At 40.3% G+C, this 25,115-nt stretch overlaps 1 protein-coding gene across 2 annotated transcripts; it reads right to left on the minus strand.

The window, feature by feature from the left end:
- Positions 1-1,637: 1,637 nt before the first annotated feature.
- Positions 1,638-24,709, minus strand: rgs17 (regulator of G protein signaling 17). 2 transcript variants are annotated; one of them, XR_010095415.1, is made up of 7 exons: positions 24,551-24,709; positions 20,088-20,471; positions 16,048-16,178; positions 8,960-9,034; positions 8,650-8,881; positions 3,249-6,827; positions 1,638-3,111 (listed from the first exon to the last, which is right to left on the minus strand). XR_010095415.1 is itself a non-coding variant. In XM_063491801.1 (7 exons), the coding sequence occupies exons 3-7, from the start codon at positions 20,088-20,090 to the stop codon at positions 6,639-6,641; spliced, it is 630 nt and encodes a 209-aa protein (XP_063347871.1). In that variant the 5' UTR covers positions 20,091-20,296; positions 20,389-20,471; positions 24,551-24,709; the 3' UTR covers positions 1,638-6,638. The 2 variants fall into 2 exon arrangements, 1 of the variants encoding a protein (XP_063347871.1); XM_063491801.1 differs by having other exon boundaries at positions 1,638-6,827; positions 20,088-20,296; positions 20,389-20,471.
- Between the last annotated feature and the right edge of the window lie 406 nt (positions 24,710-25,115).

Below are 25,115 nucleotides of genomic sequence, written 5' to 3' on the forward strand. Positions count from 1 at the left end.
CCGTTTTGCATTAGTGGAGTGTTTAACAAACACAAAGCCCACTTCTGCTCCACATCGATGCTACTGTATAAACACAGTGATAGTCTGACTGGATGTGGCTACAAAAAGAACAGTAAGTTGAAGAATAGAAAAATAAGTTGCTGTTGCCACAGTGCTGCACTCATTTCATCATATAATTCACAACATTCGTGGAGAGTCCACTGACAAACAACAAAGATAATCACAATAAAATATGGAATACTTCATGGTGAGCGGGGTTTATTTGAATGGTTATAGTGAATTACTGCGACTTGCGTGTGGACAGTGCACACTTCAAAGGCAGATACTGTCAGTGACTCGGCTAGCTTGTTTCCATGTTTGCGCCAACTCCAAAGCCCTTAAAAAGTGAGACTATGTAACTTTTGAATGAGTCAATAACACGGTCTCACTCTTAGAAATAAAACAATTATATTCATAAGCAGTAAAACAAACTCTTTCCACTCAGTATACTCAAAGTTTGGATGTGACTAAGGCTCCTTTCACACAGGCGTAGAGACCAGTTGGAGACCACTTGGCAACCATCAGTCACAGTGGAAAAAGGAGTATTTTCAAACCAGGTGTGAGAGGATTCTGGATGTTGCTTGCCATCTCTGAAACTGATAGCAAAGTAGTATACGATGGTTTAGTAGATTGCTACAGTTGCCCTAAGTTTGCGTGACACGGACTTGTCTGCATTTGCCGACTACTCGCCAAGAGGTTTTAAAACTGTAAATAGTGCAACGCCTTCAAAGTAAAAGCTGCACCTTTTGAAACGTGTTGCTTCAGCCATAGACCGTATACAACACAGATGTAGCTCCCAAAGCTAAAAATTAACCCAATGCAAAAGAGTCTTGAAAGACATACAGGCCTATAGAAGTCTACAGGAGCAAGCATTTCTTTCCTGACCCAGGTGAACACTTTCGTGATGAGTTTATGGGTTCAGTCACTCATTTTAATTTAGTTTGAATAAAAAATATAAGTATTTTCCATGAATCTCGTACTATGCTTAAAAAAAGGATGATTATCCATGGTATACTCACTGGCTGGGGACTTGTACAATCACAAGTCGCTAGTCGTTAGTCATAGTCACATTTTTTTAAACCATGATGGCAATGGTAGAAATCTCAAAGCCTCAAAGAGGACTTCAGAAAACTATGGGTGATGTCATGGTATCTACGTCCAATTTTTTAATAAGGTCTATTTCAGCAGTAAGTTTTTGAAGTTTTTTTAAGGTGAACAGTCTTCAGTTTGTCTCACTCTTTTTTCAAGTTTTAGTACTACAGTAGTACTCCAGCAACTGCTCACCAATCGATCAGATTTTTTTTCTTTTCTACAGCGATCAGAGTTTGCCAAGGGTTCACCGAGCAGTCTTTAGGCCTCTGTGACGAAGTGGCTAATGTTAGCTATTGCTAACAAAATTGCTGTGCGACTGACATTACTGAGCGTGTTTGCTAACTCTATGACTTGTGCTACTTCTAAACAATATTTTGTTTTAACCCTGAAGTTGTAGTACGCAGAAATATGGATTTTTAAAAAAAAAAAAAAAAAAAAAAGGGGGGGGGGGGGGGGGGGACAAAGCAATTACAAAATTTAAAAGAAAAAAAAAGAAAAATCATCCCTCCTCCTGCCACTCTCCCCTCTCTCTTTCAAGCCCCACTAACAGGTCGAGCACAGGAATATGGTTGTACGTCACTCCCCTTCTGGTTTCACATTCCCCAACTTTAAAGTCTCTGGCTTAGCCCATTGTACCACCTTAGCCGGTGTTCTTCATCCTCGTCTTGTACTACTCACCCAATCTGGTCAGAAGTGGGAGAAGTTTGCCTTCAAGTCTTTTTGTAGTAGCACTTTGATATTGTTTCCGGTTGCTGTTTAGTTGAGTAGTCGAGTAGATTTTAATTCATTAGATTTTAGTTAAAGCATTAAAGGCAAGCTCTCCCATGTGTGATTTGGTCTGTAAGGACCTGTAGTTGATGAAAATTCTTTATCACAGGCATCACAAGCCCAGAGGAGATGCAGGAGTGAAGTTCCTTCTCAGATCATAAAAACTATGGATGTATTTTTCTTTAAACACTTACTGCTGTTTAAACACCTGCCTACCCCTACTTTGGCAACAAAAGGCTTTTCCTACCAAAAGTTACATAGTCTTGGCTTTAAAGATGATAAGGACAAATCCTTGGTGGTCCCCTGTTTACCCCACTGTCTAATAACATGCTACTGTCAGGGTAACATGTTTGTCACAGAAAGTCATGATTTGGTTGATCTTTAAATAAATTAAATTTATTCCTTCAGTCAGGTAATACTGCACAGGGTCAGCTACAAGTCTTGTAGCCTGAGTAATGACAGTTTTATGACAGTCAAGTTGAATTCCAGTCATCTAGTTTACCAAGACTCCAGCACACAGCCACATAATGTCAGACAACACATTTGTTTTCATCAAGGTTTCTTTTTTTTTTTAATCATCACGAAGGCATATACTATTTACTCTGTATATTACTTGTTTTGTATATATGTATATATATGTATACATATATACACATATAATAATATATATATATATATATATAGAAACAAAAATAAGCGTACATTTTTGCTGAATAAGATTGAAGAATATCAGCAAAGGGCAATGTAAACCATGGTCCATCTAAAACAGGTGAAAGGTGCATTAGCTCACCCTTTCCCAACTCACCCACAGTAACAGATTTGCATAGGCAAAAATGGGATTAGCCCTTAGACAGTGGATTCCTGAATTCTTTATAGAGATGCAAAATCTAGTTCAGCTCAACACAATTCAAAACAAACACACATACAAACAAACAAACAAAAATATGTTGACTAGGCCAAACTCTCTTTAACCCCTCTGGTCATATACATAGTCATTTTCTGTGCACATTTTTGTTTACAGTGTTAGGCTTCAAGTAGATCTAAAAACAACTTTTACATTGACAACTAGATGTGAAATAAATTAACCAACATGAGAGGTAGTGAAAAGCCTACAGAGACGTTTGTTTTCTTTTTTATACAAAGAAAAAAAATAAAACATGTCAGTAAGGCCAAAGCTTCGCAAACCTCCTCCATCCTGTTAGGACACTTCAGCTCTAGCTCGCAACCTTTATTTAATATTTTTTTAGTCAATAAAACCACAGCCACATTTTAAAGACCCTCTCACTTGGAATCCATGGAAATTTAAAGACAAAAATCTAAACTCAGCGATGACAACTATATCACTTCACATCATCGTCATTGCTTGCAAAATCCACATTTAAAACGCAGGTATTAAAAATAAACAACCGTGTACTTCTCCCCGCTGTGTAAAAGTCACAATAAATTACGAGGAATGGACGCGAGCAGAAAACCTGGGTTTCTACCGTGTCTGTCCTCCTTGTAAAACGCTCCCAGTTTTAAACTCCAGCCTGCCCGTTAGCCCTGGGCAGAGACTCGCGCCAGCTTCAAACCTGCTGGCTGTTAGCTTCCCACTGTTACGAGTATTTAATAAGGTACACACATCTCACAATTTATAAATGTAAACTTGTTTTGATTGCACCATGATTTCAATATCTGGTTGTTGGTGAAACATTCTCATGTTACTTATATAGACTCTGAAAAAAACCCCTGCAAAAAACAAGGAAATGTAGCTATAGTGTGCAGAAGAGGGATGTGTCTGCATGAGAGCTTTATGAGTGAGTTAAAAAGTTCCAGAGTTGTCCAAATACAAATGTCTAAAATGCTTTCACTTTGTGAAAAGGTAAAACTGTTCCAAGGAGTGAGAGTGAAAACTGATCCTGCGGTATCAGAATTGGTAAATTACTCTGTATTCCTCTGTTTCTGATCAACTGGGCGCATGCATGCACAACTCTTCATTAAAGCAGCCAAGCAATATCAGTTCAAGCCCTTATGGATATTCACATAGCCTGAATGTGAGTACTATATTGCCAAAGGTTAAACAAGAGTATATTTTTAATAAGGAACACTGAAAAACTGTGGCATGGTTATTAGTTTCAACCTGTCTTCCTGACCATTATTCACAGCAGACAGCTTTTGTACTACTGTGACATCCTGTCTGTTTCTTTTGTTGAAATAAGTCTGGAGGAAACATCAAAATCCCAGGCTCTTGCAAAGGATTTTTTTTTGTATTCATTCGTTTCCTTATTTAGTTTCTCCAACAAAACCTGAAGTTGCAGTTTAGAAACAGTGGCAACAAACAAAAACTTTATATCCTGAAAGGTGTTTATTAATTAACTTTCCGACAAGTGAGACAGAGCCTCAAATTGACATCCAATTGCATTTCAAAGGCCTGCTAGGCGTCGTGCACCATCCGCTCTTATATTTAATCTAGACCAAGCTTGGCACATGAATATTAGGTAGTTAAAGGAGCCAGAAACATGGATGCCTACATTAATCAGTGAGGAGTGGCACCGTTTCATTGACACTCTAAGATGTGGCACTACTCACCCAACCAAGCCAGGGGGTCAGCTACCTATCGAGTGCTGAATACACTCAGAGGCTCAGTTAATTACAAAAAAAGAAGCATATACTGCACTCATGCACTGTCTACTGTACATCCACAGGCCAGGAACAAAGTTCATGTTCAAATGTTTACATCATTAAAAAAAAAATCATTTCATATATTAAAAATGTTAATGGGACGTTTGGCAAAACCCCTTAAACTTTTCTCTTTTTTTTCTCTGGTAAATGTGTCACTGTACCATAAACACACGGCCTTTACCGTAGCATGCTGTCAAAGTCTGATTAGAAAAACAAACCAGAGTGTGCGCGAGGGCTGGCAGTGGAGTAGAAAATTAGCATGGCTAGCACAAGCATGCTAACTGCTTGACTACAGCATGCTGGAACCTAGACGGCTAGTTGAAAAGGCGAGTGTGTAGCATGACTATGCAAGCTTCTTTTACTAGCCCCGTGTGCAAGCGTTGTTATTACCAACCCTCTTCATTAGCTCTGGTATGAAGAAACAAGCGTCTTGAACAGGCAGTAGCTAACTGAAGGACCACCACACGGCAGAAGGACCAAGGCTCCACAGCCTAGCGACCAGTACTGACGTCATCACGGCATCTCTGACATCGTGTTTGGCACCTGGTTCGGCGTAACTGTTCATAACAGGCATCCAATCTCCGGTTTTTAGCCACAACTAAAGCTAAAGCCTTACAGACAAAAGCCAGGGTTTGATAACCTTTTACATTACACCCGCGCCTGCAATTTCTGCTACTGTTCTTAAAGCAGAAGCGGCTTTCCATAATGCTCAAAAATTCACTGTAAAACACTACAAGGTAAGCCCTCTTTTTCTGCTCAAGAATTTAAAAATGTAGATGACTATTTATTTGGATTCAATGTATTTTTTCGTTTGTTTGTTTTTCTCCAGCTGTGTTTTTTCCCCTAGACTGGGCACCTGTGCTTGTCAGGCCTTGATGGTCTGAACTGGAGGGAGGAGGGAGGGAAACGAGGAAAAAAAAAAAAAAGGGAGGTAGGGATTGGTGGACAAACTGTGGTTGCTTTCCAGAAAACCTCCAGCAGCACTTGTGCTGCCTTTTCCTGCATGTAAAGGCATTGTGATTTTCTCAGTGGAGAGATTTTTTTGTCTAAAGTTCATGAGTAATAATAATAGATGTAGCTGCCCAACCACAATTCTAGCCCTTACTTCTCCCAGTTAACGAATCCTAAAGAAGGAAAGTGCTTGGATGGACGGATGGATTGGATGGACAGGTGGATAAATGGTAGGTGTTGCACGTGCTGCAGACACCTTCAAATCTCCTCAATAAAAATACTGCAGTAAGCCTAAAGATGTCAGAAGTTTACTTTTTCCCATCACTGGACACAGACAGCCAAACAGAGATACAGTCCTCCCCGCCCCCCTTAAATACCTCTTAATAGTCAAAAACAGTTGCAGTCCGCGGCTTATATCATCAAGCGATCATAGTGAGAGAGAGCTGCATGCAGAGCCAGTGTGTCTACTGGTTAAAAGGGCAAAAAATGCCCTAAATCCCACCGACAGATAGGTGTCATGTTTGGACAGTGAAGGAATGAAAAGCAAAATTAAATGAAAGACATCTGAGGAATGGGACAGACTTGAAAAAACTAAAAAGTTGTTAAAAATTATGAGTAAAGACAGAGAATATCACTAAGTAAGGGTAAAAAGCATGAGGTCTAAAATATTACAGTACAGGAACAGTGGGCTTGTCCTTTTTGTCTCTCTCTCTCGCACTCTGTTCCCACCTCCTGAGGAGTCTTTGTCCACAGTTAACCAACAGCGGGCCACTAGGTTGGCCATCTCAACTGATAGCTGATACGTGGGTTGGCCAGTCAACCATAACAAAAAGCACAATTTGCTAGCAAAACAATCACTGGCCAGCATTAATGGTCTAAAACTGACCAATAACCAACCAGCAAAGGCTGACCCACCTCCAGCGGAGAACTGGATATAAATTGCTTAAAAAATATAAATAAAAAAAAACAAAAAACTAACAACCAGCTATCTCGGATGTCACTCAGCCTTTTCAACCAAAAAAGAGGGAGAGATTTTTCCAAACCCGACTTCTGGCACCATAGTAGTATTTGAAGTTTAAGTAGTAGTCTTGTTGGCGTTTGATGGCGATGATGGAGGCTGGAGGGGACTAGGTGTCGAGGCAGGTGCGCCTCCTGCTGGCCAGGAGGTCTCTGTAAACAGAGGAGTTGAGGAAACGGGGGAAGGAGTCCCGGTGCATCAGGGTGTAGATCTGGAGTTGGGCCTCCTCGTACATCAGGTTGCTCGGCTCTGCCAGGCTCTGGTTTATTCCTTCTCTGACCCGTGAGTCCAGACTCACCTCGGGTAAGGAGAACAAAATTAAGTAGAAGTGATGATCTGTGGTTTGTTGAGACATTACACAGGAAATGTGCTAAGGACTTCAACTTCTGCATTGAATCATGCACCTCCCCAGAAAGGTAACCATAATGTTGCGACAGACTGCAACCACTTCAATCAGTCTGGTTGGTAGAAATAACATAAACAACATACTGAGTCGTATGAAATTATAGTATTTACATGAAACAGAAATGAAGTAGCGATACAAACACAACAATCAGCATGCTGCTAGCAGGTTTTTAAACGACCACGATTAAAGTTCAGCTTTTTCACTCAAGATTAAGAAAATGCATAGACCCCTGCTGAATAAAGTGACTAGGCTCACTGACTTAAATGTAGAAAGACCAATCATGCTTCTGAGTGTAGTCATACCACAAAGGGCCTTTCTGAGGCATTACAAACCTAGCAATTTGAGTAAACGTAAAGTCAGTAAGCAAATAAGCAAAAATAACCTGATTAAGCAGAACATCAAATCCAATGATAGATACGGACATCACCAGAATGGATTCAGTACATTTTAATACCACAACTCTGAAAAATGTGATGGTACTTGTTTTGTTTTTTGGTACCATCAGTACCATAGCCATGACATGAGTTAGCTACTCATTTGCAATAGTCTGGTTTTTTTTTTCTTTTTCCCCCCACAGCACTGCTGCAGACAGGGTAGTACACAGCCCCGCCCCTCACTAGCAGCTGAACAGATGAACAGCAGCACAACAAATGTGACGAGGCGTCTTAAAGACTAACACCCCAGTCTTTATGAAGAATTTTGTGTTGTCATCAGCGTAACCGGTAACAGTTGTCTGTTAAGCTATGAAACAGACAGGAAATGAAGCAGACAAAAGTCTGCAACTAGAAGCTGTGGCACCCTACCTTACCAACTCTGATCAGCAAGGAAATATGGTGCCAAGTCATCAGAAGCCACAGGAAATAAACAGATGAGTGCATTTGCACGAACCAGTAATGATCTAATTATTATTATTATTATTTTTAAATAAAAAATGCTTAATTTTGTCATTTTTTCCTAGGTGGCATCAGAAATGGTATCTTTCAGGGTACTGGTGCCCAGTTTAAAATGTTAGTAATGTGAAAACCCTGCTAATAGATTAATTAAGTGACACTGAGGAATGGCTAGAGGAACACCGATCTGCAGGATGTGCCAGCACTAGCCTGTTCCACAGAGGCTTCACTCCTAAAGCACAGCAACCAACGGATCCTCTGCCAGAGTTACTGTTCCAGACACCACAGTATACCTGCAGAGTTCCCATATCTGCTCAGTGTGAAGACCATTTTTTTTGTTTTTCTTTTGCAAATGAGGAATCTAGCCAATTTTAAACTATAGTTGTAAATCACATTAGCACATGTCTGCATAGCAAATCAGAAATAAGAACCCACTGCCATGAACTGTGTTTACAGTTTTAGTTCAGTGACTTCTCATGGCCACATTTTCAAATTAGTGATGAACCCTACACGGAGTCTAGATATGGCTGATGGGAAATAAAGTAGTAGCTAAATGGAAAATTTATCTTGGGAATAGTAAAGTGGTCACACTTATTCCTGATAGCGACATGCATTCCTTGGAAATTGCCTTAACACAACTAGTGGAACGAGAAGAAAAGTAAAGCATCGGCAGTTTTATTAGGATTAATTACTGGAGACTACCAAAGCAATCCAGCCATGAGTTTCATAAATCAGGACTAAAGATGACCCTGAGGAAACCTGTTTGCCATTTAGTGCAAGGTCTTGATTTAAAGTGTTTCGGTTGCGTTCCTGTGGTGGCTCACCTCTTTGGGTGATAATATGGACACATAATCTTCATATATGATCCTGGCCTTCTCATCAACCGCTGTGGGATCCGTGTCCTTTTTCAGCTCTTCACAGGCCAACCAGAAAAGCAGGTTGTCCTCGCTGTACTCAGAACGCAGGAACTGCCTGAAAACCTCCCGGCCCTCCAGCGAGCGCAGCATCATCTCAAAGCTCCGTGCCCACGACAACACCTCCTCTAGGCTAGGGCGTCTACAGTTTAAAAAAAAAGACACACTTGTGTTAGATTGATAGAGGCACACAAACAGGAGAATAGATAGCTGAACTCACTGTTCTTCAGTAGCTTCAATACTGTCCATCTTGGTGCAGGTCTGTCGTTCACTCCTCTCCATTCTGTCTTCATTCCTGGATCAAAGGAAGAAAGTATTATACTTGCCAAAATAAAAGCCTCAATATATGTCTATTAAAATGGGCATGTTTCTTTAATATTTACATACTTAGGGTTGTAACGTTAAATCGACTGTGATAAACATGTCAGTCCCCTGGATGGATTGGAGAAGGGAAAATCAATAATTCATAAATAATTTGTCATTTACATAATTTACGTGCCCTTTCATGGAGCAGAGGAGACACGTGAAGCTAATACAACATTACCTAAGTTGACTGCAAGTTATTAGATTATTGTTACTGTAATAAAAAGCTTCCCAATAGGAACTAATCATCTGCTGCTGATAGCCGGGAAGCTAGTCCTACGATAGTAAAAAAAAAAAAATGACAACATTGTTTATTCAGGTCAAACTTCTCTAATATTATAATTAAAAGTATTCATAGGGATCATTGTGCTTAAAAAAATGATTTCACTTTCATCAGCATGCTACAGAACAACAACAAAACTAAACTGAAACTGCAGGAAGGAAAGGCTCAGGTTGTGAGCCTTTCTCCTCCTTTTTTGGCTTCTCCCTTTAGGGGTTACCATAGCAGATCATCTGCCTCCATCTTCCTCTGTCCCACCAGCCCTCCTTCATTACATCTACGAATCTTTTCTGTAGTGCTCCTATTTTCCTCCAACCAAGAAACTCCATCTTCAACATGCTTTGTCCAGTCTATCCACCTAAGTAAAGCACTGCTTCACTTCTTCTGCATTCTCTTCTTTACATCCAACTAACTCGATTTCTCCTCTCATGAAGGATCTTAAGAGCTAGCCAACAACATAAGTGTAGGAGACGCTGGAGTCAAATTTACTCGATCAGCTACATAGAGCCAGATTTATTTGTAATCCTCTGTCTATTGTTCCATGGGTACACCAGCTGTCAAATAAACCAAAGCGCAGTGTTAAACCTGGGAATTGCTTCATAATGCACAGCATCAGGAGGCAAATAAATGGCAGCTAGAGGCTTATATCAATTATATCTAAACTGACAGCATGTTCCAGTAACTGTCAGCAAGCACAGCCGCTTTGGGTTAATAAACACTTGATATATTTTCGTGTCCCAGCATCTCACGCTGTCTAAACCGTCCTCTCAGTACAGCCCCAACCTTCACTCTCTACACATATCGTTTAAAATAGCAAAGAGCTACAAACAATGCTGTATGAAAAGTGTATCTGCATGCGTCTGAAACTATTAAAAAGGAAACGGTTATGTGGGTTGTGTTTACTGTATGCCTTACTGTTCAGCGGTTGGTTAGACTTTCCTGCAGGCCTACATTTAAGTAAATTTGCACTGTGCAGTAGCACTGTGCAGAGGAGTGTAGATAAGAGAGATATGTGGTATAAATTTAGGAGCAGGACTTAGTAATAGCAGATAAAAAATTAAATAAATAAAAAAAAGATTACCCCACTGGTCAGGACCCATGGACAAAAAGGCAGTAACACATTTAAAGATCTGTCATGTGTCAACTGAAATTTCTGCTTTCCACTATGATTACTGCAAGCTACAGTTTTATACCATGAAGTATCAAAGGCATAACAGTGGCTTGGCAGACATTTTCTACTTCCTGCTTCTCACTAAGACACCACCTTGATAAAACCTGATAAAATGAAAGCAGCTCTGCTCTGTTGTTAATTTGTACTCTGTTAAAACAATAAAGCATCAGTTAAGGTCTTTATGCAAACACTCACGGTAGCCTCTGTGTCTATCGTAGCTCAGTCACACTTGCTGAGTCCACAATGCAACACACACTGAGCTGTCTATTTTTGTCCACACCATGGAGGATCTTTCCTTCCTCTTGCAGTCTCTTGTCAAAGTCCCCATTGTGCAGAAGTAATGGGCTAAGCTAGCCTCAGCCCCCTGGCGCCCTCACAATACTGCTAAATATACAGGCTGTTCCTCACAGCTGTTTTGCATGTGATGTGTGGATGGAAATAGAAGGCACCCCTACCAGAATAGGGCCTTGTGTAAGGGTGGATGAGGAGGGGTTAAAGGGTAAGAGGTTGGGAGAAAATAAAAAGAAGATTAATACTTTCATACACCCCGATCCTCTAAAACGGCACAAGAGATTTCACAAACTCACACACGCCTCTACTTCTCGACTTGGCACGACTGCAAAAAAAGTGACACAGAGAGCAATATGTGCTTTACAAGCAGCTCGTATACAACTCTGAGCAGTGTCACACAGGCTGGACTAACGATCCCTGCCGGCCTCGACACTAAAATAAATAAACATATAGGGTTCTGAGGACAAATTTCCAGGCTCATTCTGGAGATCTGACATGAGCGTCTGACTGAAAAACACACAGCAGAGTCACAGTCCACAGGCTGCCACCACTTCAGATGAAGTGGTGTGAAAAAAGCAGCACATTCACCATTCACTGCCTGAAAACAATGTTTCATTCACTCCCCTCTCGCAGCAAGACTGGAGCCACAGCAAAGCAGCTATAGGAGCTGCGTACCAGCACTTGGCTTTGGTGCCTTGCTCATGGACAACAGGAGGTTTTATTCTCTAAGGTGAAATCTGTATGTGACAGGATACTGACTATTTTCTTTTTGGTTGTGTTAGATTCTGGTCGTTCAATCTGGGAGAAATGCACATCATCACTGTTTTTTAAACTAAATGTTTAAAAAATAATAATAAATAAATAATAATACTTAAAAAAATAAAAAATAAAAAAATCACCAACCTTTACCAAAGTTGACCTTTTTTTTATTTTACAATCACACGACACTAAAAATTCACATTTTTAGAGAGAGATTTTTAGCCTTTTTGCATTTTTTCTTAAACCACTGACTAATACTTCCAGCTCTAATATTAATTATAGCTGAGCCACAATTGACCTGAACTATTGAAACTGATACTCGGCTGAACTCAGCGACGCCCTGGAAACTCTGCTGGTTCCCCGAAATATCTAAATTTATTTTTAACCTGGTGACAGATGACAGGTCCGTGCTTTAAAAATGCTCTCTAGCATTTATGTAAAGTCAAAATAATAGCTCTACTCTTCTACTCTCAACGAGAAAACAAACACACACACATCCCCAAATCTTGAGGTGTTTCTTCAGAGTTCATCGTGCACTTTGACGTAGCAGTCACAGCTTTCCTTCAATCCCCTGAAGCTAAAACAGTGAAAACTGTGTCAGTGTCCTGCTATTGACCAGCTTTAGTTATGCAATACTCTAATATAGCTTCTTTTTTGTAAGTGTCTCTTGTCTGGCTATCCTTGTGTGTAACATCTGCACGGCTTTGCTAAAAATAATACAAATGATTTTCGTTTATGGCTCATCTCCTTTTAACGGCGAAACAGAATGTCAACCAAAAACCCAGAAAACCAAACACATTTCATAAAAGTTCTGAACCGATTTGCATATCATTGAATATTTGATCCTCTACAACCCACCATCATGGGCAAGACCAAGGAGCTGTCAACGGACCTCAGGGACAAGATTACAGACCAGAACATGGCTGGAATGATCTACAAGACTATCAGAAAGAAACTTGGTGAGAAGGGGTCAACTGCTTTATTATTATTATTATAATGGAAGAAATATGAAATGACCATCAATTATCCTTCATGTAAGATCTTGCCTTATGGGTGAGGATGATCGTGAGAAAGTAGATCAGCCCAAAACTACATGGGAGTAGCTTGTTAATGATCTGAAGGCAGTAAGCAACACCACTGATAACACACTATGCCGTAATGGACTGAAATCTCGCAGTGCCTGTAAGGTCTCCCTGCTCGAGAAGGCACATATACAGGCCCATCTTAAGGTGGCCAGTGAATGAAATGATTCAGGAAATGATTCAGAACAGGCTTGGGGAAAGTGTTGTGGTCACATAAAACCAAAATTGAGCTTTTTGGCATCACCTTGTTTGGAGGAACAAAAATTCTGGGTAAAGAACATCATCTCTACAGTCAAGCACGAAGGCGGAAACATTTTGATTAGGGGCTGTTTGTGTGCTAAGGGTACAGAACGACCTCACTGCATTGAGGGGCCAATAGACGGGTGCACGTCCAGGATGCAAATCTCCCATTCTATCAAATCACTAAGATCCTCTATTTGATTAAGATCTAGTGACTGTGGAGGCCATTTCAGAACAGTGAACTTATTTTCGTGTTCAAGAAACTGACAATAAGGATTTGAGTTTTGTAACACGGTGCGTTATCCTGCTGGAAACAGCCATGATGGGTTCACTGTGTTCAGTTGGTAACAAGAGGAACAAAATGCATGAAGATCTCCCCACCCTACACACCATAGCACCACCACCAGCAGCCTGAATCCCTGATACAAGATCGGATGGGTACATGCCTTCATTTATGCCAAATTCTGACCTTGCCATCTTAACGTTACAGCAGAAATCAAGACGGAGCATTTTTCTTCCAATTTTGTAGTCTCAATTTCTTTTTCTCAGTGGCAGCCTGGTCTTCTGCTGCTGCAGCTCATTTGCTTCAATGTTTAACATGTTGTGCGTTAAGAGATGCTCTTCTGCTATCAGCTCAATGTGGTCTGCCCATTATCCTCTACCCTCTGGTATTTTCACCCAGAGAAATGAGTTCTGTGGGATCAGTAAATCAGCAGTTTGTGAAATACTCAGACCAGCCTGTCTGTCAGCAACCATGACATGTTCAAAGCCCTTTAAATCACCTTTTGTTTGAACTTCAGCAGGTCATCCTGACCATGTCTAAATGCACTGTGCTTTTGAAAGGTGATTGGCTGATTAAAATCATCATTTTTGTTTTTTAGGAAAAAAGATTCATGGACAGCATTGCTCTGCAGTCTCCCAGCACAGAGAGGACTCTGTTCACTGAGTGACAGAGTAGCAAGCTGCCGCAGTCAGTCTGTGGCCGTACACGGTGTAAGAGAAAAAAAACTAAAAAGCAATCTGCTTCAAGCAATCCTCGTATATCTATATGCAGCACCACTGTTATCTTTAAGTTGTGCATATGGTGATTTTGCATGAGAATGTCGTGTAGTGAATCAGACACAGCCTGATAAAGTTGCAGCTGATCACAACTCTGGAGCTCAAAATAACTCAGCAAAGCCAAAGATAGTGTAGGGGTGGCTGCCTGGTGATGAATTAAGTGGACAGCCCGTCTGTGACTAAAGACACTCAAATGCAGTAATAATAATAATAATAATAATACTAGAACATTTTTGCATAACTTCTATTAATTCCAGCCAAAAAATTAAAAGAAAAATCCTGCAATTATTGTCATGTTTAATATTATGATATTAACTAGTATTAACTAGTATAACAAAAGTTTTAACAGCCAAAACTTGGTTTGCATGCCTGTCTAAACCTGCTAGCCTTGATTCCCAAGGGCTTAGGTAACCAATGATGGACAATTTACACCATGTCAGCACTGGTGAGACACAATAATGAGACATTAAAAAATAAATAAACTAAAAAGAAAGAAAATTCAAGAAATAAATGTACATTTATTTTTATGCTTTTGCTGGTCAGTCACCAGCTTTGTGTTGCCATTAAAAATCATAATTTATTCAGCTGAGGGAAAACTCAGTATCAGTGCAACATCACAGATTGGACAACGGGATTAAGGGCAGGACAACTGTTTATTATTTCAGGTACCAGGGCTGTATTTTAATCTCTTAAGGCTCACACTATTAAAAATGTCTACACTGTTTAAAATAACAGCACAACGCAAAAATGAAGAAACCATTAAGAAAAATAAACAATTTGTCAACTAGCTGCCTAATCACACAATGCTAAAATGCTGTTTGCATTATTGTATGATCAATTCAGACACTGGTTTTGTTCAGTGGTTCCTTTGGGCCTCTTTTTCAAAGGATAAAGTCAGATACTGCTAATCTAAAGCAAAACAGACTGCAGTTATTTATTCTGCTTGTCTGTGCTGCCAACTTATTATACACTATGCAACTTTAACTGGCAATAATGGATTTTTTGGCCTCTTCAGGGCTGCAGAGGAACAACAATGACATAACCACCAGACAGCATGACATTGTCAGCACAAAGGTGTTTATTATAATCATTTATTTAGAGCTACTTGATCAATAACATTCTTTGTTTCAGTTCTATGTTGGTCTCCACCTGCCATTTTAGCTGATAAATGCTACCAGCTAGTACCTAACTTGCTTTTTGATGATAGTCAGGAAGTATAGGTGCTCAATCACTGCACGTGACACATTTTGCTTTGTGTTCACAGTTTAATTTAATAAACTGCTAAAAAAAACAAAAAACAAAAAACAAACAGCTGTGTGAGTAGTTATGGTTAGCATGAAATCATGACTTATTTTCCAAAAACATGTTGTGTGAGCAACCTTTACTGGGTGTTTCTGAAGTGAAACCACAACATCCTTGACCTTTGATCACAAAAATGTAACCAGTTCATCCTCAGGTCTTTGGCCTAGTTTTGGTTCTGGCTGCACAGCCCTGGTTTTATAATACACAGTGACATAGGTTCAAAGTTGGCTGTTGTGGCTAAAGATATCCTGCAACATTACAGCCACAATGAACCGCGTCTGCCGATGAGCCAATGGGAGTCCAGCGTGAGTTGCCATGCTAATCGTTTCAACAGCAGTACTTGTGGGGGAAAAAAACAAAACCAAACAATGGAAGTAAAATGTGCAAAACAAACATGTTTGCAAACTCTACCCTCTGGCGGTCATCACGGCCGAGCAGTAGAAACAAACAGATGTGTGGGTTGTTTCTGCGGGCATCGTCTTTGCACTGTTTACATGCATCAAACTTGATGGCTGACTCAAGTTTACCAGGCCCATGTCACGCACTGTGGTTTGCAATTAACTGATAAGGTTGCTAAAAAGCACATGGTGTGCAGGAAACTTTTGTGCAAAAACTTGAAAAATATTCTCTCAAGGCATCCCTGAGATACTGCACTCATGTGAAGGATGGACAAACAAACAGAATGCTGCTTGAAAACTAATAAAGTATAGCATAATATTAGCACGGACTAGTTTTGTTAGTACAGCTTTGCATTTTCTTACCAGAGACACTTGCAGCAGCCACACCAGCAGAGGCAGCAGGTGTTGGGTCGGGGCTGTCCAGGGGCCTGGGGTGGGGCCTCAATATGAGCCGCCTGCCTTTTTCTCATCTCCACTCCACTCACACTCCGGGGCTTCACCGTAAAGAGGACGAGAACGTGCAGTTAAACATCTTATACCTTCAGATGTTACAGTAGATGAGGAAACAAAACAGAAACTGTGCGACAGGTGAATTTATGAGCAGGGGAGAGAGGAAGAGCACTCAGGCAGGACAGTATAGGAACTTCCCTCCTTTATACGTTGCGAGAGTTTCTGGCATTGAGCCAAGTCTTTCACTCACCTTTGACAGAAATTACAAATTAATTTTAACCGACACAGAAAAACAGGATCTGCGTGTCACAAACGCAGACAGGCACGCACAAATTCATGAGAATTCATACCAACTCACTCAGGTCTTGTACATCCATTATGTGCAATGATCCATGACGTAAACCTAAAAATTTCTTGCGATCTTTTGCTTTGAAATGACAATAATGTACGATACCATTACAGGTTTCTCTCCTGCTAATTCCTTCATGTTTGATTCCTCGCACATGCTGGACCAAAAACTTCTTGATCCATGACAGCTACAGTATGATAGGCTCCAGCCTAAAACACTTACACTGGTGCTCAAGTATCCTGGGAGCACCAACGCCATTTAAAGACATCGTATCAGGAACATAAATGTCCAGATGATTCAATGATGCCATTTGGTGTGCAACAAACCAACGATATCCTAGAACAACAACACATGTAGTGTTTGCCTGCAGTCTCCTTATTGCTTCAAACTGACTTTCACTCACTTTTAAAGATTCTGAAGACTAAGACCCCCTCTGTCAGGTCTTGGATATTCAGACAAAGGTCATTCAAAGTGTAAAGCAAAGCTACCCCCATTGTATTATTAGCATAGTCTACATAAATACCATTTGGTGTCATTGTATCTCACTGGGGAAAACACCTTGCAATAATGAAATTGCTGATCAATCGGCCAGTGACTGCCTCAGTCGATCTGATGAAAAATCACTATAATTGGATATTCAGCAAGCAGAGTGCAGTGTTCACTGATTGCATTTGGAAACTTTAGCAAGGGTTTTGTGGGTTATTTCTTTGCCGCTGCAGCTACAGCTACTTTACCATGGTTTTCGATGCCTAAAAATAGCCACGAGAAACAAAAATGTGCAGCTAGCAATTCTGTAGTCACACTCTGTTCTCCTTTAATTAAAGCCATCTTGGAGAGTCCTTTCCTCTCAGTCACAGCGGAATAAAAATATGGTGGCTACCTCTCTGTGACTGAATGAAAAAGAAATATTAATAATGAAATAAAATAAATAAATCGGTGGTTGCCCAGAGATTGCACTGAATTCTTCTGCTGTGGGAGACTGACTGCAAGTAGTTGCAGTGACCAGTGCAATACTGTCAACTTCACCTCATGCACAGGTCTCAAAAGAATTCCTGTCCAACTTGGACTGACTGCAATCATTCTTAGAAAGATTGGCAGGAATTTCTGTTTCAAATCTATGAAGTTTTGAATTTAAATTTCTGTGGATGCAGAATTGGAGAAATAAAATCACTTTTACCGATAGCAGCGACAAATCTTTATCTGGTGTGTCTCATCAGTTTTGCATAGGCAAACGAAAGCATGCGAATACTGGAAAAACGTTAGCAGTTATTCTTACAGTCATGATTTCTTTACTACTGTGCCACAACGTGGGGAAAAAAATAAATGAATTTAAAAAAAAAGTACAAATACATGGGGATTGCCATGAGTCTACAAAATTACACTATAGACTAGTCAGTGGGCTCCTCCATGTCTCTTCTGAACATATCTGATTTGCCTGTAAGATATTCCAGAGGAAAATTGCAGTTCTTTAATAGGAATTATGCAAATTTGGGGGTTAGAGGTGTTTATTTTTAGACAGTTTTTTTAAGGACTCTTTTTTGAGAAGGCCATTCTAAAATTCCATTATCTAGAAAAGTACCTAAACTTATTCCTTCAAAATTCTTTGGGTAAATATCTTGTACTACGGCTCTATACACGTAGACTTTCAGGGGTGTAGCTCATGTTAACACAGAATGATGAATCTGGAGGCGTGTAGAAACCACAGTTTTGCAGATAGAGGACTGACATTTTGTTCGCATCTTCTCATATTCATTGCACATAACTTTCTTTAAAACAGTCTAAAATGAGGAGAATGGTTCCACAGATAAAACCTGGATATGGTGGGAAAAAAATTCATCCTACCCTAGTGTGATACCCCAGGTATGACTGAAGCCATGTACGAAATCCAAATCAACTTGTTTAGAAACAAGATGTTTCCCTTATTATATCTAAAACTTCACCTACTCTTATGACCCGTATGCTATTTATCATGTTTACTTGGTGAGCTTATTATACTGGGAAAACCCTTACCTCACAGTGCCATAAGCTTTAACCGTAACGTAAAGCTCAGCTGCAAACATATACAACTAGAAATGCTAGAAAGATCAGCCACGAGGATGTTAAAACTAATTGCTTTACAGTTTTATGCGTTTACTTAGCTGGGAGGGTCTAATCAAATGAAGTGTGAGAATTAAAAGTATACTGACTGAAAAAGCACTCCTACCTGTAATGTCATGGTTCAAATTAAAATCTTTTCATAAAAAAATGTGAAAATCCAAATTAAAAAAAGAAGAAAAAATAACTAATTTTCTTCTTTTTTGTTCCCTCTACTCTACAGACGCATAATTTGCTTCAATGAAGAAACATGGAAGGCACGGCTAAAAAGACAAGCCCGATATGCAAATGCTGTCGTCCGTCCAGCGGAGCAGCCATCGGTTATTTAGCAACTGGGCGGCTACCGTGGAAAAACAGGCTGTTAGACGTAAACCACAGAGAGGGTATGGCTTTGTTCCAAAGCCAGAGAAGGAGGATGCATTGACATGTCATGCAAATAAGGAGTGGAAATACTAACACAATAACATCAGAGGGCAAAGAAAAAAAAACAGATGAAAAAGATAACTACAAGATCTGTCATACATGCAGTACATTTTTGCAAATATTAAAATAATACCAAAATAGAGGACGCCATATTAACCAAAACAATCATCATCCAAACGTCCTACTTTACTCTGAAGCTTCCACTCTGCTTCATCATCAGGCAGTTTTTCACGAGAGCGATGCAAATGAAACTAGCGTCCTATTTCACAAATTAGTGCCACATGCAAAACGCCAGAAAAGTTTGCACCTTGTGCAGACTTTGACCTCGCATTTGCGCAAGCAGCATTTGCTTTGATGAGGTACTAAGAGCAAAAAGTAAAATAACAGAATAATGACGTCACTGTGGCACATAAGTCACAGACTGCCTCCATTCTCACTTTGTTGTGGTAGGAAAAATGGTTAATAGCATTTTTTTACAAAAAGACAAAAACAAATAAACCGTTTGTTGAGAAACTGTGTGAGAAAAAGCATCTTACCATTAGTTATCTGAACACAAATTATTTCTAACTCTGAGTTAACACTGTCTCGTTTTCAAAGATAAAGAACGTCCTTTCAAGGTGACAGATCATTTTCCATTTATGGCTAATAACAGACTGATATCGAGCACTATATACAAATAACCAGTGGGTTGCTTTGTTTCACTTCCATGAAGAAAAGACTTTTACTAAGCAACATTTAAATTCATGTCCATTCTGAGAATTACAAATGAAAATCAAAACTTCAACTTCAAAATCGAGAAGTAAAAGCCAGTCACCCTTTGCTGCCGACTCATTATCTTACACGATCTGGCAGATGTTGCTTGGTCCGTCAACCTCCAGGACCACAACTGCAAACTTTGGTTATGAACATGAAAATATGACTTTTCATTTTGACCCTTTAACCAAAGCATTTGACTTTATATTTCACACAAATTTCGATCCTCACTGTGACAGTAAACTTGAAGATACGAGTTCAGTTTCTGTAAAATAAATAAATAAAAAACAATCTAAAAATATTAATTAAATTACTGGGCAAGCGTGAAACTTACCATGAATTAGTGAGTTCCTAAACACAGGTCAGACAGAGCAGTCATGGCATGAGGTAATAGGTTGCTGGATGCTAGCAGGCTGGTTGACGAAGTGACTGACTGGGGGGCTGTCTGAGCGTCTTTCTGACTTGCAGGAGATTTGGGGCAAGGCGAGGAGGTTCTTTTCACCACAGGGCAGAGAGGTTACTGGTATCACCATCCCTGACCAACTGGCACAGAAAGGGACACGAGAGCTGAGGTGAAATGCGACCACTTCCTCCCCTCGTTTCCTTACTTCACTCGCTACTTCTGCTTCTCTCACCGACACCTCCTAAGCTTCCTCAGAACTCTGTGAAAGGGTCATTTATGGACTTGAGGGTGTAGGGAGCATTGAAAGTGCAGCATCTGTAAAACACAGAACGTGAACAAAAAGAAAACACAATGAAACACAGAAGTTGACTTTAAGTGAAAATGATCAGTCAGGAGAAATATATCCTGCAACGACAAGAAGACAGAAGCAGATGCGAGCAAATGCGACACAGAGCAGAACCTCATTTTTATCCATCTAGATTTACAACTAGATTAGGTGTAGATCTTTTCTTTTTTTTTTTTTATTATTTCAGCTGCCCAGTTTTGGAGTTATAAGTGGTAAAGATATCTACTCTTACTTGTCTACGTGTGCTCAATTGCCAAAGATTGCAGCAGAGAAACTAAGCAGCAATGCCTTTTCTAGAAACTGCGATCTGGTTATTCATGTTTCTTGTTGTAGAACTCTTTTCTTTCTACTATCTACACGCACCGGCCAAAATAGGTATGAAACTGCCTAACATTTGAGCTCAGCTCAGCTGAGTTTATATCTTGTCACATCCTGTGTCGTTGCCAGGTGTAGTTCAAAAGAAAAACAGTTGCTGCATAAACCTGTGAACACCGGGACTTTTTCAGTCACCGGGCTTTGATTTCTAAAAAAAGATATTGTGTTTTTATTTTTTTAATGTAGTGCCCATTGAAGAACTACGAGGAAGGTACTTACATTAAATTCAAGACAAATGTAGGCATTTCTTCAGCCAAAACCTCCCAAACTGAGCAGCTCACACCAAAGTAGTCTAGATAGATAAGCAGCACTACGGCCAGAGGAAAATGTAAAAATGTACATTTAATTTGGGAATGGACTGTATTTTAATATACAATCATTACACGGGAGGGGTTAACGATGACAAAGACCTACTGGTTAATGAGGAAGTCGACTATGTGAAAAAGCTAGCATATTCATCTGTATTGAAAACAGACATCAGCTGAAGAGCTGTACTTTTCCTCTGACGCCTTTGTGCAACAGCTTCCTCTTCTCAGCCACCAACACAGACGCTGATACCATAATACTTTACTTGTGATAAGCTAAAGGATGTGGTTAGAATAAGACCAGTTCAACCAGGAAATGCAGTAAATGGCAAATGATGCTGCGAATGCTTATCTTAAACATTTATGGTGCAAAGCATTAAGCTCGCTGGCACTGCAACCCAACACTCAATCAATGTCAAAAGCCATATGCTGGATTTTGGCCCTGAGTGAGGCTGCTGTGTCTCCTAGGTAGCCCTCATGCTCCATGTTTTTCATGCAGGAATTAGTGCTCCAACGCCGTGCTTACTCATAACAGCAGCTTAGAGGTGTTCGCATGGTGACCTCAACACTATTGCAAATTATCAGCAGTCTGCAACTTACAGTGTAAAATTAGCATATACAAAAAAAGAAGATAAAGATAATATCTAATATTGAAAAGACTTACCAAACAAACTAAACATCTTCAGTTATAGTGGGTTAGCAGCCTTATCAGCTATGATCTACAGTCCCCCACCCACCCTTGCCTATACATGGCTCATTTCCTCCACAGTGATGTCTAGCAAGATAAAGAGCAGCACAAAGCAAAAAAAAAATCGAGGTTCACATGTCACTACCATCCCTCCCATATGACACAACATGCTGTCTCAATACTGCTCTACTGTAAAAGCAACGTGAGGGGAGCATCAACATCTGTTCATGCCAGTTTAAACTGGTTTGAAAACAATAGTTTCCCTTGTATATTAAGAATCTATGAAAAATGATTTTGCACAGCAGCTTGTTAAGATAAGGCTTTTTCATTGTACTTGTGAGTTTGCTTATTCCTGTTGCGAAGATGATCCCCAACTTTAGTGATGTGCTTCCTGAACGAAATGAAGAAAAGGACTATCGGAAATGTTTACGACAAAGCTCGGTCCGGTTTGGAATTTGGAGACTGATGCCGCTGATAATCCAAGTGAGTGAAAAAATTCCAATATGGCTAAATCATCCTGGGATAAAACTGCACAGGAATGGCTTTTGAAACACAACAAAGAGCCAATCTGTGCGCTTTGTTACTGATGACGTATCGAGCCTTTTTCCGGGTCCAAGCCTCTACTGCATAGGGAGCGCTGTCAGTGTTGAAATGCTGCAGTAACACCTCCCTTGATGTTTTTGAATTGGCATGAGCTGTAAAAGGTTGTTTGGTTATTATCCTTATTCTTCTGTATAGCTTTTTGTCTTTTTAAATAGCACTATTCATATACAAGACACCTTTAAGCTACGTTTTGTACATTACAGATATATTCAGAAATTGCTGAGATTTTGGTAGGGAATAATTTAAAACAATCCCACAAAATACTCATTACTAACCTTGTTTTGTGGATGATGTTACCTTATACCTTAAATTAATTTGTGTCTGCTGACTGGGCACCTACAGGTTTGATATGTCAACGAGAGCCCTACAAAGTCATAAAACCTTCCAAATACTTTGCCAGCGCTGCTCTTTTTATATCAGCTTAGTTGGTCTGAAGCCAGCCTTGGGGCGGGAGGCTAACAACTAACCTAATTTCAGCAACCCTTTGAAACCTCACCAGCACTTTGTTTTTCATCTTTTCATCCAGAATTCATCCAGATTGCTTTATTAGTGTTTAAAGAAAAAAAACAAACAAACAACAACAATTGGTGCCTAAATGCTAATTTGCTATTGGGAACTAAAGAAGCTTTTGGTTGCAGAAATTAATAAGTATTCTACACTTAGCAAGAGGATTGACTTGGCTATCAAACTCCCTAAACAACCTTCAAATTAAACATCCACAAAACTCAACAGACCCCTGAAAAAAAAAAAAAAACAACTGAAAAAATCTGCTTTCAACCCTGTCAGACAACATCACAAACAAAAATAGCTGCTCTGCTACATGTGCTGCAGACAGCAGACAGTCTGAAAATGACATTAGAGCTGCTCTTTTGGACACTATATGCTAACCTTATTTCTAAATTACCTCAAGCATTTTGTTTTTCTTAATCATGTTCTGAATAAGACAACATATAGATCCATGCTCTTAAACTTGTAGGAAGCCAAAGCTAGTTAAAAAAAAAAGTAATTTTCAAATGCTTTAAAAAAAATAAATATGTATGGCTTGTTAACTGTGAATATTTTGTTGCTCTGTCGTGCTTTAAACCAGTGTAAACTGAATAACAGTCCCTGATCAATTAAGGGAGACAAGAAATGAGCCCTGAGTAAATTATTAACTAATATATATATATATATATATATATATATATATGTGTATGTATGTATGTATGTATGTATGTATGTATGTATGTATGTATGTATGTATATCTGAGAGAGGACATATCACTGAATGCTTTTAGGGATCAATTTAAATGTCGATACTGGTGCCACCGAGTTTCACTGCTTTCAAGAATAAAAGTTGCCATCCTAGAAGCAAATAACATCAGATGCTGATAGGTCAGCTTGCATTCTGTTAAACTCTTTGAATGAAGAGTACAGGCCTAATGAGATTAATCAGGAAGTCTCTCAGGATGCAGTTGCAACATAACCTGGGCTCCTCTGACTCAACACACCCATGGGAAACTGCAGTGATGGTGCTGCTACAGCTGTGCACTGCATGATCTCTTAACAGTGCATTACATTAAATAAACAACACACGCAAAATGCACTCCCGAGTGAGAAAGTTAACAGGACAGTCGCAGAACGGAATCTTTTGCATCTCCCTGAAGGCCTGTGCATATCTTCAGATATGAAGAAGGCAAGCTCATCAGACCTTGCTCTCACCCTCTGTACACTAGCTCTGCTGGCTAGCTGCTCGGCTGGGTTGTTTTGCATGGTTGTCTCCTGCAGCTGCAAGAACCATCTGAGCCCAGTCGCTGCAGGTCCGACCAGCCGGCCGGCAGAGGGGATCCCCTCCCAGCTGACACCACCGACGGCTAACGCAGTCAGAGAGGGGGCTGCACAGCGCTGTCACCCGCACAGACATTTTACAGAAATCAAACACCACCCACTTTCTTCTCGCTAGCTTTAGCAGTCAGCCTGAGATCGGCTATCTCTCGCAGGGAGAGGAGGCGGTGGCAGCTGAGCAGCAGCTAGCGCCGTGCTAACGTCAGCTAGCCAGCCCGTGTGGACCCTTCGCGCAGAATAATCACCACCTTACCCCTTTGCGGTGGGCTGTCAGTGTCCTAGGATGATAGGTGTGAAAAAGCGACGTCCCGATGCTTATTTAACGACATCGTAAATGGGAATCCCGCGGTGTAAAGTCCATCGCCGCTGTTTTTCTGCCATCCGCCCCACTTCAGCACCGAACGCCGCCGAGCCCCTGGATGCACTGCGCAGGCGCGCTGCCACCGCCGCTCTGTGCCCGCAGTTGGTGAGAAGATGCACTGCCGAGGCTGCACACAGTCCGGTCACAGAGGATCATTATCACAGCTGTGCTGCTGCACAACTGAAGACGCTCAGTTTGCTTTAAAAACAATGCTGTACTAGCTTTAGTCAGTATCCTAAACACAAGCGAGCACACTTTCGGAAAGCCAGTCAGCCGGTAATAAAGTTAGAAGGCCACCATTCATACAAGAGGAAATGTGTCCCCGGGTTATAAACTCGTAAAAATGAACCATAAACTATCTCACATACAGACTGTCCTGATGTTAAAACAGTTTCCGCAAGAAACAGTTGCTGCACTAAAACAGAAATGGGAACAAAGTTTTGCATTATTTCTCTCG

Source organism: Pelmatolapia mariae, linkage group LG13 (genome assembly GCF_036321145.2).
Source record: "Pelmatolapia mariae isolate MD_Pm_ZW linkage group LG13, Pm_UMD_F_2, whole genome shotgun sequence".
Lineage (NCBI taxonomy): Eukaryota > Metazoa > Chordata > Actinopteri > Cichliformes > Cichlidae > Pelmatolapia > Pelmatolapia mariae.

Bases quoted from the DNA above. Each gene is read 5' to 3' on its own strand.
- rgs17 (XM_063491801.1), bottom strand. The intron at 8,882-8,959 runs GTGAGTTCAGCT...TTTAAACTGTAG, and splicing joins ATTGAAGCTACTGAAGAACA to ACGCCCTAGCCTAGAGGAGG. The intron at 6,828-8,649 runs GTGAGCCACCAC...TCCTTACCCGAG, and splicing joins CCATATTATCACCCAAAGAG to GTGAGTCTGGACTCACGGGT.